We start from the raw sequence: 16,022 nt of genomic DNA, 5'->3' as shown, positions 1-16,022 counted from the left end.
TGATAATAAGTTTTATAGGTACTATTCACGTTTTATTATTATATTTTTGTGTAATTTGGTACCAATAAGAACTATTACGCTGCTATAAAAGTAGGAATACGAGAGGCTAATAAAAAGGAATCAATTTAATATTTTAAAGATTCTTGTTAAGATACGAGTGAATTAGCCAGCAAGAATATTGAGATTTGCTGATCAATGCTTTTAGGCCAGAAGAGTTAAAGCATCTTAATACGCATTCCCTATTGTGCCGCAACTATTAATATTTCTTGTTATATAGGCACTTCACTAATTATCAAAACTTTAAGAAAATTCTATAAAACAAATAATTTACTTAATATTTTTTTTTAGTGTACAAAATAAAGGTTTGTTTTTTTTTTTATTATAACAAAATGCACAAGATACTCTTTTTTCACAAAAATTTTAAAAGTATACCATTAAGTATTAACTTTGATTCCATTACAATATTACAAGTATATAATTCTGAAATAGCCAATTATCTTACATACGAGTAAACAGTTGAAATGACTGTTAAAAATATTGTCTGTGAACGATGAATAAAATTTAATTACGAAAAAATAAACTAATGTATTTTATGTGACTATAATATTATTTTAGTCAATATAAGTATGCCTTCTTGTAAAATTTTTAGATTATAAAATAAAAACTGTGTTATATAGGTGTTTATAATTTTAAATAATTAAAACTGATATCCAAATCATAACAAAATCGAAGGTTGTGTGGGGCTATTGAAATAATAAAGAAGTTTGTTCACAGGCTACACTACGAAACTATGCCGGATTATGCTCCCCATATGTCTGTACCGGGGCCTCCACAGATGTGTCCAGGTCCTTACGCCGGCCCTCCACCGGGTTCGCACTACCCACCATACCCCTCTCCTGAGTTCTCCCGAGTGGAGCCCGATGTCCCCAAAGGCTCTTTCTTCAACGGGGTATCAGCTCCTCCGCCGAGACAAAAAGGCCGTCCGAGAAAAAAGAAGCCTAAAGACCAAGATTTAATGACAGCAAATCTTGGTAAGTTCTATGAATTAATATGTTTTTTTAATGCGAAATGGAGAATGCTCTCTAATTTTTTAGTTCAAGGTATTTTTATTTCAAAATTTTCATTCATTTTATGAAAGAGAAAATCTTTAATCGTAAATATATCGTTGTCATCACTTGCCGCCATACTCCAAATGAATGCTGATACGAACGTCGGACATAGCTTTGCCGACAAAACGGTTACAATTTTATTAACACATTAAAGTCAAAACTGCACTTAACTTATAAGATTAGGTATCGAAGCCCACTTCCCGTGTGTGAATTTTATAAAAAAAACATTTCGCCTTTTCGTTTTATCAAAACCAGTTGGTATATCGGACCGACAGCACTGTTGCGAACGATTGCTGGTCGTGTCCCTTCATGAAATTTTCATCTTAAGATGAGTTTGGATTATAATGTGAATTGTAAATATACGTAAAACAAATAAATATGACGAATTTAGTAATAATAAATGATACAAATATATAAGGTGATATTAAAAAAAAAAGTAAATTAACGCTGGTCGGTTGCAGTTCACCATAATCATACATATATTTCTCATTCCACCTCAATGAACTGTTTGCCTTAGACTGGAACTATTAAAACTCGTTAATTATTACCTTATTATTTTTATGTTTTATAGTTAAAAAGCAATACAGTACAGTATAATATATAATTTTAAAGCTATAGGTGAAGGTACTCGTGTACGTTTGGTAAAGAATTTATTTATGGTTCGTACATAAGCCTAATAAGGGCGTGTAGCCCCAAACGGTATTGAAAAAGGAGAAGGGAAGTATAGGGGTTGTATATTTTAAGAGAATTCTGACAAAATAACGTCTACCACTTACGAATGTGCAAAAAATTTTCAACAAAATGATTTATTAAGACGTAGTGTCACAGAGTTTTTACAAATATGTACTTTGTTTAGAATATAGCTCTTAACTATTGCATTAAATATATAATTTTTAACTGTCAACTTGAAATGAAACTGGGTGATGGAAAAAATAATAATCTGGACTAGTATATAGAGCAAGATCATATGAAAATGAACCAATTAAAATATTTGTTTTGCGAGATTATGTCTTGTGAACGAGTATATTGTGACATTTTCAAGGGATGTTTCGTAAAAAATGGTTCCGTTGGCTGTCGGATTTGGTCAGATGGGTTTTTTATAGAGACGCCATTTTTAAAAATTCGGTCCGGTTTGAACGAATCTCTTTTTGGCCTGCCATTTCAATTATAAGGGAACGTGGAGTTACGCAATGGTGACGGGTTGGCGTCAACATCGCCAACCTACGCTGTACTCAGTAAGTGGTCAACGTGAAAATATGAGTCTGGTATCATTGACGTACCAATACGAAAGACGTAATTTATCGTTCGTATTGAGAATAGACAAAAAGGGCAATAAATACAGTTGAGATGGGGAATATTTTAGAATAAATACAAATTATATATAATTAGATTTTTTAGGAGAATTTACAATTTTAAATAATCTCATGTACGCTCCCTAAGATTGGTAATTAAAAATATTTCTTTAAAAATATATAAAAATGGGCTTATTAATTAGTCACTATTGTGCTTATAATAGATGATAAATCTTTATTTAAAAGATAACTAGAATTAATAAATACTATTAAAATTACTTCGATACTCTTCACGATAACAGTAATAGAAATTCACACAAATGTAAGATAAAGTATGCTGTATAATATGTAAATGTTGAAAAAATATTTAATTAATGTAAGTATATTTTAAAAACAAGAATGTATATTGTATGGCTATACAAGATTAATTTATATATAATAAGTATTTGACTACCATTAACCAATTAAAATAAGGAAAAAAATCTATTTAAGATAAGATACCATAAAAATATTCAATATACAATATTATATTGCGGTAAAATTAAAATGTTTGTAATTCAAATTCAAAAGACGCGGCAATATGTTTATATTTTTAATATTAAACGGTATTTAACTAGAACATGTAATCTGTGATTATGATAATTTATACACCGCGTATCTTTTTCAAAAAAAAAATTATATCAAATTTATTTTTTGGATGTCTTTACATAGGCGGCTTCTGTAATGTTTCATGTTTAAAATCTATATCATATCACATATATGCTAAATAAGTTATCAAGCTGCTCTTAACATTCATCATTAATTAAATCATTATTTTATACTTTAACAAATTTTCAATTACTTGCTTTCAAATATATCTACTACTTTAAGCAAAAACTACAAAAAAAAAACTACAAAAAGTACATGCTAGGCGACCAGGTTAATAGTGGATTTTCGATTTTTCGAAAATGAAATTTATCATGTGTTTATTATTAGGTAGTTACTCATAGATTTTTTTGATTTCATTTTAAAAGAAACATTGTTGAAATCTGTTAAGAGTGTATTATAAAAACTGTAAACTAACAAAAGCATTTCCATTTTGATGACACCAAACAAAAAGAAATTATTTATAATCTGTTTGAAAATATAATGTTCACTTCCGTATAAATCTGGCAAGATATCTTTTTTTTAAATTAACATTCGAAAGTAATTTATTGCACGAGCGATAAATTTTAGTTTTTACTTATGTACCTGGAACTAAAAGTAAATGAACTCGGAAAAATCTCGAAAATATTTTATGAACAATAATTTAATTTCACTCCAGTGCGCTGAACTTCATAAGCGTTTTGTACATGAGTATAATTACAATTTGGATATGGCATTCCGAACTTGTCAGGTTACTTTGACTTTCTGACTATGTGACCATAAATTACATTAACTGGGAGAAAAAATAACGCTTCCTACTTTAATAACGGGAGCGAAGTAAATTATTCGTCGTAATGAAGTTGTAGCATCTGCTTCGAGGTCACGTGGGATCACCTTTAAGTTTTTTTCTTAGTTTTATTAGTTCTACCAGTCGGTTTCCTCGATGCACCGCCATAAATTTTGTATGGTCGCATCTAAGGGCAATCGTGATTTATTTCCTGCCAAAATATGTGCCCGATATATTTTTTTAAATTTCTTTTTGGCACCGGACATTTCGAGTAGCGTTCGACGATTATACAGATATGGCTGTGTTCCGTGGCCGACGGTAGTTGGTTAAAAAAATAACTTTTTTATTTTTATTGCGACCAAACCAAACCTATGGACACTTTTAGTTTTTCGTGTTCTTTGTTTTATTATTTAGTGATTTGCGATAACGTCATCACGAAAGTTGGGAACTGTGTTTATCAATGAATTCTTTTTATTTTAATTTTATGTACACCCAATAATTAATTCTAGTAGATAATATCAAAAATCGAAATTTCCTTATTTAATCACCATATCTTTTGGCTTTTGATCAAATAAAAAATATGTTTTTATTTAATTTACATGATGAAATAACATATATTATTAACTTTGAAGTTAGGTAGGTACTTTTTTGTCAGTGTGCATAATATTTTAAAAATACATGTATATATATTTAATTTAGATAAATGTATATTATACATACATATTGTTTGGTTGATGGTCCCAGTACGCGTCAGTCGACTAATGTGATATCCATGTTAGTTCGTTTTGTAACCGCCGCTATCTCGCACAAGACATCTGTATCAGTGGCACACCGGCTCAATAGCTTTATATTAAACTCTTATTTATTACTCGAACCTCTCCAGTTTAGAAGATACTCTGTTTGTGGAACTCGAAATGAAGATGTTGTTTTTTAAAAGCAAAAAAAGCTTTATCAATTAAGTAACTTTGAAAGAGACGTAGGAAACGATTTGGTTATAGCTGGCCGAGAAATATTTTTGTTTATTTATAATAAGGTGTACTTTGTTATATGAAGTTATAATTTTATATTTTAATATTACTACCAAAGTTCAAATCATTCACTCTGTGATAGCGATATATTAAAAATGAATGTAAAAAAATATATGCTGGTTATATGAAATATAAAAATATATAAACTGTATATTTTATGAAACGTATAAACGTGATCATTCATTAAATACATTGATGAAGTTATGTTAAACATGAGCCTTCCGGCCCTAGTGGTGTGATAGTTCTGTGGTAGTCATTTTGTGAGCGGTCATATTTTAAATATTACAAATTTTAATAACTTGTAAGAAACATATATATAATCGTTTTTATTATGTAAATATGTTAGAGATATACATTGTTTACGGTGTCCAGGGAAGTGAAAGGTTTTTTCTAGTTTTGGAAAATGATATATCACAATCACCTATAAAATTTATATAGTCTTATAATAAAGGAATTGAAGAAATGAGATTATTCTAAGAAATCAAATAAATATGTACATAGATTAGATTTATTAAAATTTCTTAATTAAAAAAGTTACATCACTAACAAAAAATGTGAAGTCTGTCGTTATTCTGACGGCTGTTTTGATATCTATCAGTGTACCAGTCCAAAGTTTCGGTAGTAATAACAGTTAATATACGAGCGGCGCTTCGATGGTTCGCGCCAGTCCGTCGCATATGAGTTAGTACCACCGGTAGCGCCCCCTGCCGGCACGCTATGCTCCCCAACACGTTTTATATCCACACGACGCCGACTAAATTAATATCGTTAAACCTACACACTCGGTGCTGACAACGTTAAAATATTTGAATATCAAAATAGATTATAAAGCTTTCTATTTTGCAGTATCATAGCATAAAGGGATAGGAAAAAAATTGTGACCACCGGACGAGGATATATCTTGTAGGAAATCTAGGATTTTTTTGCCGACTCAAGGGCATGAATGGTGCTTACGATTTATGACATCACAATGAGCTTTTTATTTCTCATCCACTTTTTGTTAGCGTTATCTTTGTACATTTTGTGTTTCGATCTATTAATAATGTCTCCTTTTACTGGTCGTGATGTTTTATAGCCATCAATATTGATGACTTTGGGCGGAAATTCTATAAACAACTTAATTTATAAATTCTGAGGTGTAGATATGGCAAAAAATATATATGTATATATTTATAAGAATAACCTCAAACACAGCGGAGTTACTGAGCAAAACATGAAAATTTTCTTGTATGCAAATCCTTTTCTGTTTGCCAAGCGACCGTATCAACTGGTCGGTGCACGAGCGCTAAAGGCGTTTGCGTCACCACCAGCTTAAACGGAACTTCCAATGCACCTTTTTCCACAGTTAAAGCGTTTTGAAAGAGTCCATTTTAAAGTCGAGAAGGTATCTTAATTATTTTGTTGCCACTTTTATCACTGACAGTGGGTGCGTAAATCATGTCAAGTAAATACAAACGTTCCGTCAACGCGGCGCATCTTGACTACGATCGGTGTGGGACCACCTTTATTATTCACCTATTGTTTTATAACAACAACTATTTAATATTTCAAGTTATAAAGCAACTAGATTATTATTAGAATGCGTTAAAGTTGGTTTACAATTTATACTAAAATCTATTACTGTTACATAAGTTTTTAGTATGCTTTAAGTCAGGCGAAAAGTTTGTTACGTTCACTAGATGAATTCAATGGTAAATATTCGATTATCGCAGGCGGTCAGTTGGAAAGCGTGCCATTATTCGCAAATCGCTCGCGGTGGCCATGAGCTCTCGAGTAAAATCCAACGGGTCCCTGGATAATTACATGCGGTGCTAATTGTTCACATTCAAATCACGACAGGTATGCGGTTAACTTCTACAATCACAAACAGATTTAATTTATTAGTGTCGCAGATGACTGATCTATTATCAAGTTACTTTTATTTTTATATTGGACTCTTATTTACTCTTCTTTTAAATCACTTATAGTTTAAGCTCCGTGAGTGTTGAATATATTTAACAATGTTATCCACCCGTAACGTAAATGCAAGTTATAGAAAACTTTTTAAAATTCAACGATTTTGTTTTTATATTTTTGTTTCGTAACCACACACTCGAGAAGTTAGGAACACGCAATAGCATCGAGATTTTAAGTCAAATATACGTTTTATCTGGGCAACAGATAACTTCGTATTTATTTTTTTTTGTCTTTGTGAAGTTGTCCTGTTGGTTTCTTTGTCCAGATTGGCACGCACATGGTTTTGGTATATTTATTGGCAGCAGTTTTTATTGGTCATTAAACTCGTCGCGTTGCTGCTGCGTTCCATTCCCGTCACGGATACGTCATGCAAAAGCTGGGAAATCGTAACGGAAAACAATGAGCGGTGCCCAAGTTGCTATCGTATTACTACCTAAATATTTTGAAGTACCTAAATACTTAGCCCATAAATCTTTGAATTGTTTATATGTTAGAAATGTCAAGGTTCGTGATGACGATCGGTTCGAATAAGCAATAAAGAAATTAATTTTACGCGGGTAAGGAAAGTAGGATATTATTTTATTTTATTTTATTTCTGATTGAAAGAAAATTATCGTATATTACCTAACTTATCATGAAAGTAAATAATTATTTAGGTCGTTTAAATTAGTATTGAGTATGTAAATAAAAATATTAATAAATAAAATTTAATAAGTGGGTTATTTCGTTCAACAGTTTTTTAAATAAGATAACACAAATAAAATTTAATTGGCTAGAAAAATTATAATATGATTTTAAACTTCTTTTAAAGGTTTTTTAAAATTTTAAAAACATTTGGCTGTTAATATTATTTATATAAAAGACATCATATTGCGAAATTGCAGTGCGAATTTGTAAACAATGTGTTTGTTGTTTGGCTGTGATAAATTTGTATGATATTAACGAAAAAAATTATAGTAAATAAATATCAAAAATATTATATATTTTATTCGGTTTATTTTTTTGATGTGATTTCAATTGGTATGATATTATTGATTAAAATCACATACCACTAAAAAAAATAGTTGAAAAACTAACCCTCCTGATGTTTAGCATTTAGCAGCGTGAATTGTGTTCTCCTATCAGATCTCAACCCCGACTACTTGGAGATGGGTTTCCGGGGCGGCGGCGGGCTGGGATCCACATCACGCACCAAGCGCATGCGCACCAGCTTCAAGCACCACCAGTTACGCACCATGAAGTCATACTTCGCCATCAACCATAACCCAGACGCAAAAGACCTGAAGCAATTGAGCCAGAAGACTGGCCTTCCCAAAAGGGTGTTACAGGTAATTATTTTGTTTATGCACTTCACGGTCCTTACATGGCTTAAACATTTGGCAATGTTCAATGATGTTTATGGCAAGTTGTTGTTACGTGTCTGAGGACCATTACAAGTAAGGGATTTTTTTGTTCATTACGTTTCTTGAATATAAATTAACCTTTAATTAAATGTCTATATCACATAATGACTTTCCTTGTTATAAAAAAAATGCACTTGGCGATGGTTTTTGGGATTTTATTGTTAGCTAAGCGTACTATGGGTTTTTGCGAAATGTTTGTTTCATATAAAGTTTCAGGTTTATTTCAGTCTCAAAGTATATTTAAAGAGAAAAAATATGTTTCTAACAGTATTCCTGTAACATATTCTATAGATCTATACAGAATATACTGCCTAAAGGTTATTGCAACTGTTATCAGGTAAGAAGTTCTAAAATTGTACCTATATGAAAAAAGGTTTTGTTTTCTTACTTTACTACAAAAACAAATATATATATATATATATATATATATATATATATATGTTTATAACAGGAATTGCCTTAAACCCAACTAAATAACGTTTTTATAAAACCAAATTTATATTTACATTGTGTTACAGTGCATTCAGTCGACCAGAAGTGATTAGAATAAAACACTATAGATTTTTGATCAAAGAATTGGTATTGTTTATTCAATACATAATATCAAACACCGGAAAAGAACACGAATAACTAATTAAACGTATTAAAAAAAAAGGTCTCGGTATATGACATTTTACAATTTGAACTTTACATACTTTTATCCACTATAAAAATAAAAGTTACACTGAAAATCAAATGGGTTCTTATGTTTATAGTTAAAATTAACATATTAAAATATGGATGACAAGTTTTTACTGCGTACGAAGTTCTAAAATTTTATTTCCGACTACTTGTTTTTATTATCGTATTTCAATAGATCTGTTTCTTAAAGTTTTTTAAAAGTTCGTTACTGCAGATTTCAGTATAGTTTTGAAAAGTAGAATACAAACTATGTCTAGCCGCTTCTACCACTACCACAGGTTCTAACATCTTGAATACACATCGGCATATTCTAACAATTTAGACCCTTAGATTGCTTCTAATTTGTTTGTTCGAGCGGCCCTTTAATGTGGATCTTACACGGTGTCTTCAAAGACCTATCCTTTGTTTTCGTAATTATAAGATTTTTGAATACTCACGTCTTTCGTATGGCCTGTATTAGCGGGTGGTTTTAATGTTTGCCTACTCAAGTGAAACTTTAGCGTACATTGATCTGTTTAGGTATATTTTGTCGCTTCCTGTTTGACTAAGGAAAAATACATTGTCTTTTGAATAATACTATATAATAAAATATTATATTTTTATTATATTTGTTTTGATCACTCAAATTGTAAATGTTATCCTGTGCACCATATCATAGATATAATTTATACACTTGTAAGGAGTCCGTCTTAGCGATGTAGGTATATAAACAGTAGGCATTCCCTTGCCTTTTATCGACATACCGAGCCAAGCCGACTTGGCCCGAAAGGTAGATAGCAACCGCCGCATAAATTTCCCCTCAACCAATTATATGAACGCAAGGAGAATCTTTCTCTCTCCGACCTCCGAATATTGATCGTAATTTTTTCTTAGTAAAGTGAACGGCCTGTGTTCCATTTTGCAAAGATAAGGGCTTTTTCGTTTTGCCTGCAGATTTTTGGCTGCTCGCTCCCGTGGAGAAATTATGTGGACCTCTTTTTCTTCTAGAGATAACATCAGATGATCATGATATTTGTAATGGATTTACTTAAAGTAAAACTTGAATTAAAGTTGGCATCGTAAAAATTTACATTATTTCATACCTCGCAAAATAACGTAAAGTCCTAGTCATAAAAATACAGACAAATCGAACATTAAAGTGTTAAAGACATTTTGTTATATTTAGCATTATAAAAAGATAATAAATTGTTTTTTTATTGATACGACGCTTTTAAAAGTAAATATTACAACTTCGCAAATTGTTCTTAGCTTCATAAATGTCTTTAAATGCCTGTGTTTGTTTTATATTCACGTGTTGTATTATAAACATAGTATATTATTTAAATATATGAAGGTCGGTTGGAGTCAGGTGAATTTATTGGAAAATAACAATTGTCTGATTGTGGATGAGTGGGACAGTTGGATGTTGTCACGCATGCGTCTAATTGCCGCGGGTGCCTCTTGTAATGTATGGGGCGACACCGTAACCCCGGCGCGGGCGCATTTAGAACAAACTGCGCCATAATTCTCTTCGTGCGTCTGCAATTGCGTGATTTGTCACTCGCTCCGTTTGTTTTTTTCTCGGCTGAAAAATGAGTCAGGTTCAAGTAGCTCGCCGTAATTAGTTGATTGAAAAAGTGCTTTTCCTTGTTCTCGGGATTTGTGCGATGCCTAATCTAGGGTTTGTGATACTGAATATTTAATCGGACTACAAATTGTTGGTGGGATATAAAATAGTTTTGTTTTTAGCATTATCCTTTGCAAGGAAAGTGGATCCAGCTTAGAACTTAAAATGTTTTTAAAAACTAATCTAATTTTTATTAACCAACCACCAGTGCTTTAAACCATCATATTATTCTCTTAATTTAAACACTATAAAGATGCTTCTTGACGGCACACAAATAACTCTAAAAGTTCAGAAGGCGTCTCAACCCCGGCAATTAGAGTCGGATGGTCACACCTCAACATTGGGGCAAATATAATTTTACTTTCTAAGTACATTTAGTGACAATAATAAGGATCGTCACTTGTAGGAATATCGTCCTTAAAGAGTATTGTGTAAAGTACATTTTCGCGCTGGAAGATGAGAAGATCACAATCAAACGCTCTAGTAATTAGTAAGAACGCATCGTCCTGAGACGCTCGGTTGGGCAGATAATTTCCGCCGCGATTTCAAAAGGCATCCATTTGTCATTTGGTCGCGCGTACTCACGCCGAGCGGACGTGCCGCGTCTACCTCATAATTTATTCACATATTATTTATACAGCAAGGAAAATGTGACTATTAATTACATCTCCTCAGATTTCATTTACACAAGGGAGGAATTCTCGGGTCTCTTTGATCGTTGTGTTTATTTAGACATCATTTAATATAAGTTCCATCGATAACATCATATCATTTTATTGACTGAAATTATTTTGACTTAATTCCAATCAATAACACTGAGTACGATACATAAAGTATTTTAGTATTAAAAATTAATTTGTCACACTAAGTAAAATTTATATATGTAAATGGGATACTTATAAAATAAAGTTTCTGAAAGTTAATGTTTTAGATTTTTTCTTTATATTTTTTATATGTATATTACTAAAATTATTAAAAACAGTGACATATTTAATGAACACAATATCTAAATACCGGTCTATATCTCCACACTGTTTGTAACAAAATAGTCAAATATTATTGACATACATAGAGGCGAGGAGCACTTTGTCAATGTCATATTTGAACGGCTCGGTACTGATTTACATCTTGTTTAAAATATAGTACAACTACACAATAATGTCTTATTTATAGTATATAAACGGATATTAATATTGTAACGAAGAAAATTAACCTTTGAATTTCAATAAGTTTTCAAAAATTTTACTTATTTGTATTGATGGTTGAAAGAAAATAATTGTGAAATGAGTCAATTATCAAGTAGTTGCTTTGAAATTAAATTATGTTGCTGATTGGAATTCAGTCGTCCAGTACAAAAAAAATGCATACAATTAATTAAAACTTCGTAACCAGATCAATTAATGACAAGACAATGTTCCTACTAAAAAATTGCAGTTAATGCCACTGTTCTTAAATTGAAGCAAATTGAATCTTAATGTTTCATCGGAACAGTTTTTATTTGATTGTTACTTGAATTGTACAGAAGTGAATGGTCTGAAGGTAGAATAGAAAACTATAGAGCCGTACTTTTATGATTACAAATATTCTTCTTAACTTCAACGACAATTGGACGACATACGTGCCGATTAAAGTCGTTACGCACAAATTTATTATTTATTTTAATTATAGGTTTTAAAACAGTTCGTGGATTTATTTGTAATCAGGGGCCCCTTTTCGACGAGTATGTTTACTGCTGATAACCTAAATATTTCTTTACAATTGTAAACATTTTGCGTTCCATGATTTTTCTCATTGTTAGGCCCACTCATATTATGGATAGCTATGTTGTTGAGATAATGAGGGGCACCAAGGCACGCGGCCCTCATTATTTTATGATGCTTGTTGGGTACGTCAATTAAAATTCAGGAGATTAAGCTTAGGTATGGAATTTGATTTGATTGTGTCAGGCGTTTAATACCAAGTAAGATGCTCCCATTAAAAAGCTGTTAATAAAATAGGTACCAAATCTTCGTTTCTGATGTGTATTTAATGAAATTTGTATAGTATTAGATGTGATTAAAATATTCCATAAGTAGCAATAGCAAGAATGAATGTAAGTGACTGCTGTCACTCATACGAGTATTCTGGGACCACCATGCGTTATCTTCTGTCAAACGGGTATGTGCAGACGTGGCACCATCAATCGTACAAGCTCATATCATCCTGAGCGCTCTTCACCCATTTCTCATACCGATGCCCTTTGACGCTATCTTGCTCCATGTTATATGACGATTTACGAACCTGCTGACTGATATATTCATTCCGTGTTCGCTAATTGGCTGTGTTTTAGGTATGATATCCAATTAACATTCTTTACCGATATTTTAAATATTTTTAGATATTGCATTTTAAAGGTGGCCAAGAAAGAATGGATCATCTAAATTTGGCATTAGACAACATTTGTGGCAGCCATGACGCGGTAGGCGGAGTCACCACTGCCACTAACTGCTATTGGTCATTATATTTGCGCGTCCTGATGACTGCGTATTAGGCAAATATTTACGTATTGACATTGATACTGTTGTAGAAACTTTAACATTATTTGCACCTTAATGTCCTTAATAAAATTTATGTATATACCTATTTTAGCATATATGAATGGGAAAAATATGAGATTCTGACACTATAAATTTGTCAAATTAGATATGATTAAAAAGAGACATGAAAAAAACACAAAAGTCATGTGATATGAGATTTTTCTTCAGAATATTTTTTTCTTTTTTGAATGGCTAAACTAAGCAACAGAGCATTGCCAGTTCTCTTATTGCAAGACGTTTATTGAAAATTATGTCTGAAATTTTCCCAATTGACTGAATCAATACAAGATAATAAATACAATAAACATGAAATAAGTAAAAGGAATACAATATTTTACACGAGCGACTGGTATAGTCATGTTAGTTGTTGTTCTCTTGCTGAGCTGAGCGTTAAAATACGTTATGATAGCGAAAGTCACTCCCCTGCACTGATTACCCTTTGCCAACATCAACGTTGTTCTTTTTTGTTCTCAGGTATGGTTTCAAAATGCGCGGGCAAAATGGCGACGTATGGTGACAAAGCAAGAGAACAAGATGACGGACAAATGTTCTCCAGACGGCTCCTTGGAGATGGACATGTACCACGGACCGATGGGTTCCATACAATCCTTACCCCCGCACAGCCCACCCTACAGCGTGATGGGAGGCCCCCCGAGCCCGAACTCGATGGACTGTCCGTAGCTGCAATTTTGCGCTTTGTGAGCGCTCTACAACTGAACATTGTCTTCGGACGTGCAGTTCTGACCGGCACACTAATTGTATGGTGTAGAAAGCTAGTGGAACAGTTGATAAGTGGTGATAATAATCACATGTTAAGATGTGTTGTGGAATGTCTGTGAGAAACCAATGACTATGTGAAGAATCATTTCGATGTCAGTGTAAAGTTAACTGGTGGTGTATATGGTCATGAAAGTCCAGATTTAAACTCTGTATTATATACTTGGTTAGATTACCAATGAGTCGAGTGCATTAGAAATCTTACCTGAATAAAAAATGGATTTGTATTGCAATATTTTTTATAGCGGTAAAAGTGCTTAGATAATAACAATGAATGTAAATGTTTGTTTTGTTTTACAATTGTTATCGTATTCTATGCACGGACACTTATGACCCAAATTCTGCTTTATCATATTGTTAAAAAAATATATAACATAACTCTTAAACACATACAAGCCAAGCCATACAAAAAAATTCTGATGTTGGCTTGATAGTATTCCATTATTGTTCAGTATAGAGGATATAAAGTTTCTTGCCAATAGTAATCTATTTTAAGTAATTTTCAAATATCTCCAAAGTCCAACCTTAGAATGTCGAGCATTCTGACACTATTATAACCTGAATATTAACTCCGATCTTAAATGTAAAAATATTTCCTCTTTATTTCTCAAATGGCGAACTGGTTAAGCGAAAACTTGGGCACGTTATTAAATGCAACAACTGGAAAAACAAACAAAGTTATTAAATGAGAGTAAAAGCTCCACAAAAAATATTTCACAGTATAAGTATTGTTTTGAATTTTTAAAACACTTATCTAGTAAAAGGCTGAATGAAACGTGGTTATACATAAACAGAAAAATATAGGGTTTATTTCTTATAACGGACGATTCTATGTTACTCTACATATTAATTTATTGGTATAATGTAAATTTACATCGACTGAGAGTTTATTCGGTAGGTGTCAATGAAGTGGTACTATGTAAGAATTTTTAATTAATATATACTATTTATTTATTGAATCCTCTATTTAAATTAGTGATTAAGATAAGTTAAGGCATAATAGCTACATGTGACAATTTCCATATTAAGGTTATCTAGCGTTAAATGTATACGATAAATGGAAAAATTCTCAAAGCTTAAGTTGGGTACAGCAAGCTGTATGTATATGTAATTATATCAGACTTTACATACATTTAACGATTCGAACAACGAGAGATCACAACTGTGTACTATAACAAAAGCAATTCTTAGTGTTAGTTAAAATTAAAGTTTAATATTTCGATAAGTGCACGCACTGGTAGTTCCTTTTTTTGTATAAAATTACATTAATAGCGTATTAGAGTTTCTTACATTAAGCTACCACAAAGTATATAATCCTATTCTTACAGTAGGCGATAAATTAGTGTTAAATAAATGAATGTAACTGTTACAATGTTAAGGTAAAAATGCTCACGAATACTCATCAGCTGATTGATATATGTGACTAAAATAATATGATGTGTTAATAAAAAATTACAACATAAGCTTTTTTTATTACCATTTCCTTATGTATTAAGAGTTACAAAAGAACGATTAAAAGAAATATTTAATAATTTAAAAGATGATTAATATTTGTTTGAAATGACTTTGGAACAACAATAATAATTGTATACACTAAAAGAAATGAAATAATTTTAACTGTAAAAAGTAACTGACTATTTTTAATTAAATGAAAAAGTTAATTCCACTACTTATTTAACATGTAATGTTTTGTTAAGTGGGTGCATTTGCTGTTTCCGTATAAGTAGTGTAATTGGAATACGTATTATTAATATACAAAATTAAATAAAACCTTAGGAAATAAAATAATTTGAAGATGCCATGATAATATATCGAATAAGATATCCAGATATTTAAACTTATATTAATTCGTGTTTCGTCTTTCTTTTGATGGATTTTTATTGAAGAAACTTGTACCGTATGCCCTATAAAGCTCTAACCTTCTGTTTGATTAGTTATTTAAGAAAAGCTCTTTATTTATAAAACACAATTTCTCATGAAAACTTATGTACATGTGTTTATGTTGATAGTGCCTATAGGGAGAGAAATATTTAGTGAGCCCCCCAAGCAAGCAGCACGGGTAGCTTAATTTAAGGATCGCGTTCAGAAGCTAAACTTTAAAATTACGAGCTGTCACATAAGCGCGTCCAATGGAGGAACCTGAGTTATGTTGTTTTAATTAAAACAATAAATAAGGCGGGACG

General features: G+C 31.6%; 1 protein-coding gene across 2 annotated transcripts in view; it reads left to right on the top strand.

The window, feature by feature from the left end:
• The window catches only part of LOC116777607 (protein apterous-like), a 36,425-nt gene extending 21,123 nt beyond the window's left edge, over positions 1 to 15,302 (top strand). Inside the window, exons 4-6 of one of the 2 annotated variants that reach the window (XM_032671253.2) lie at positions 775 to 1,031; positions 7,922 to 8,124; positions 13,537 to 13,876. In XM_032671253.2, coding sequence (XP_032527144.1) covers positions 775 to 1,031; positions 7,922 to 8,124; positions 13,537 to 13,743 — 667 coding nt within the window. In that variant the 3' untranslated portion in view covers positions 13,744 to 13,876. Of the gene's footprint in view, positions 1 to 774; positions 1,032 to 7,921; positions 8,125 to 13,536 lie in introns of both variants that reach the window. The other variant, XM_032671254.2, reaches the window with a different exon arrangement.
• Positions 15,303 to 16,022: the final 720 nt, after the last annotated feature.

The sequence above is a fragment of the Danaus plexippus genome, chromosome Z, assembly GCF_018135715.1.
Source record: "Danaus plexippus chromosome Z, MEX_DaPlex, whole genome shotgun sequence".
NCBI lineage: Eukaryota > Metazoa > Arthropoda > Insecta > Lepidoptera > Nymphalidae > Danaus > Danaus plexippus.
This window is presented reverse-complemented; position numbering and strand designations above follow the sequence as displayed.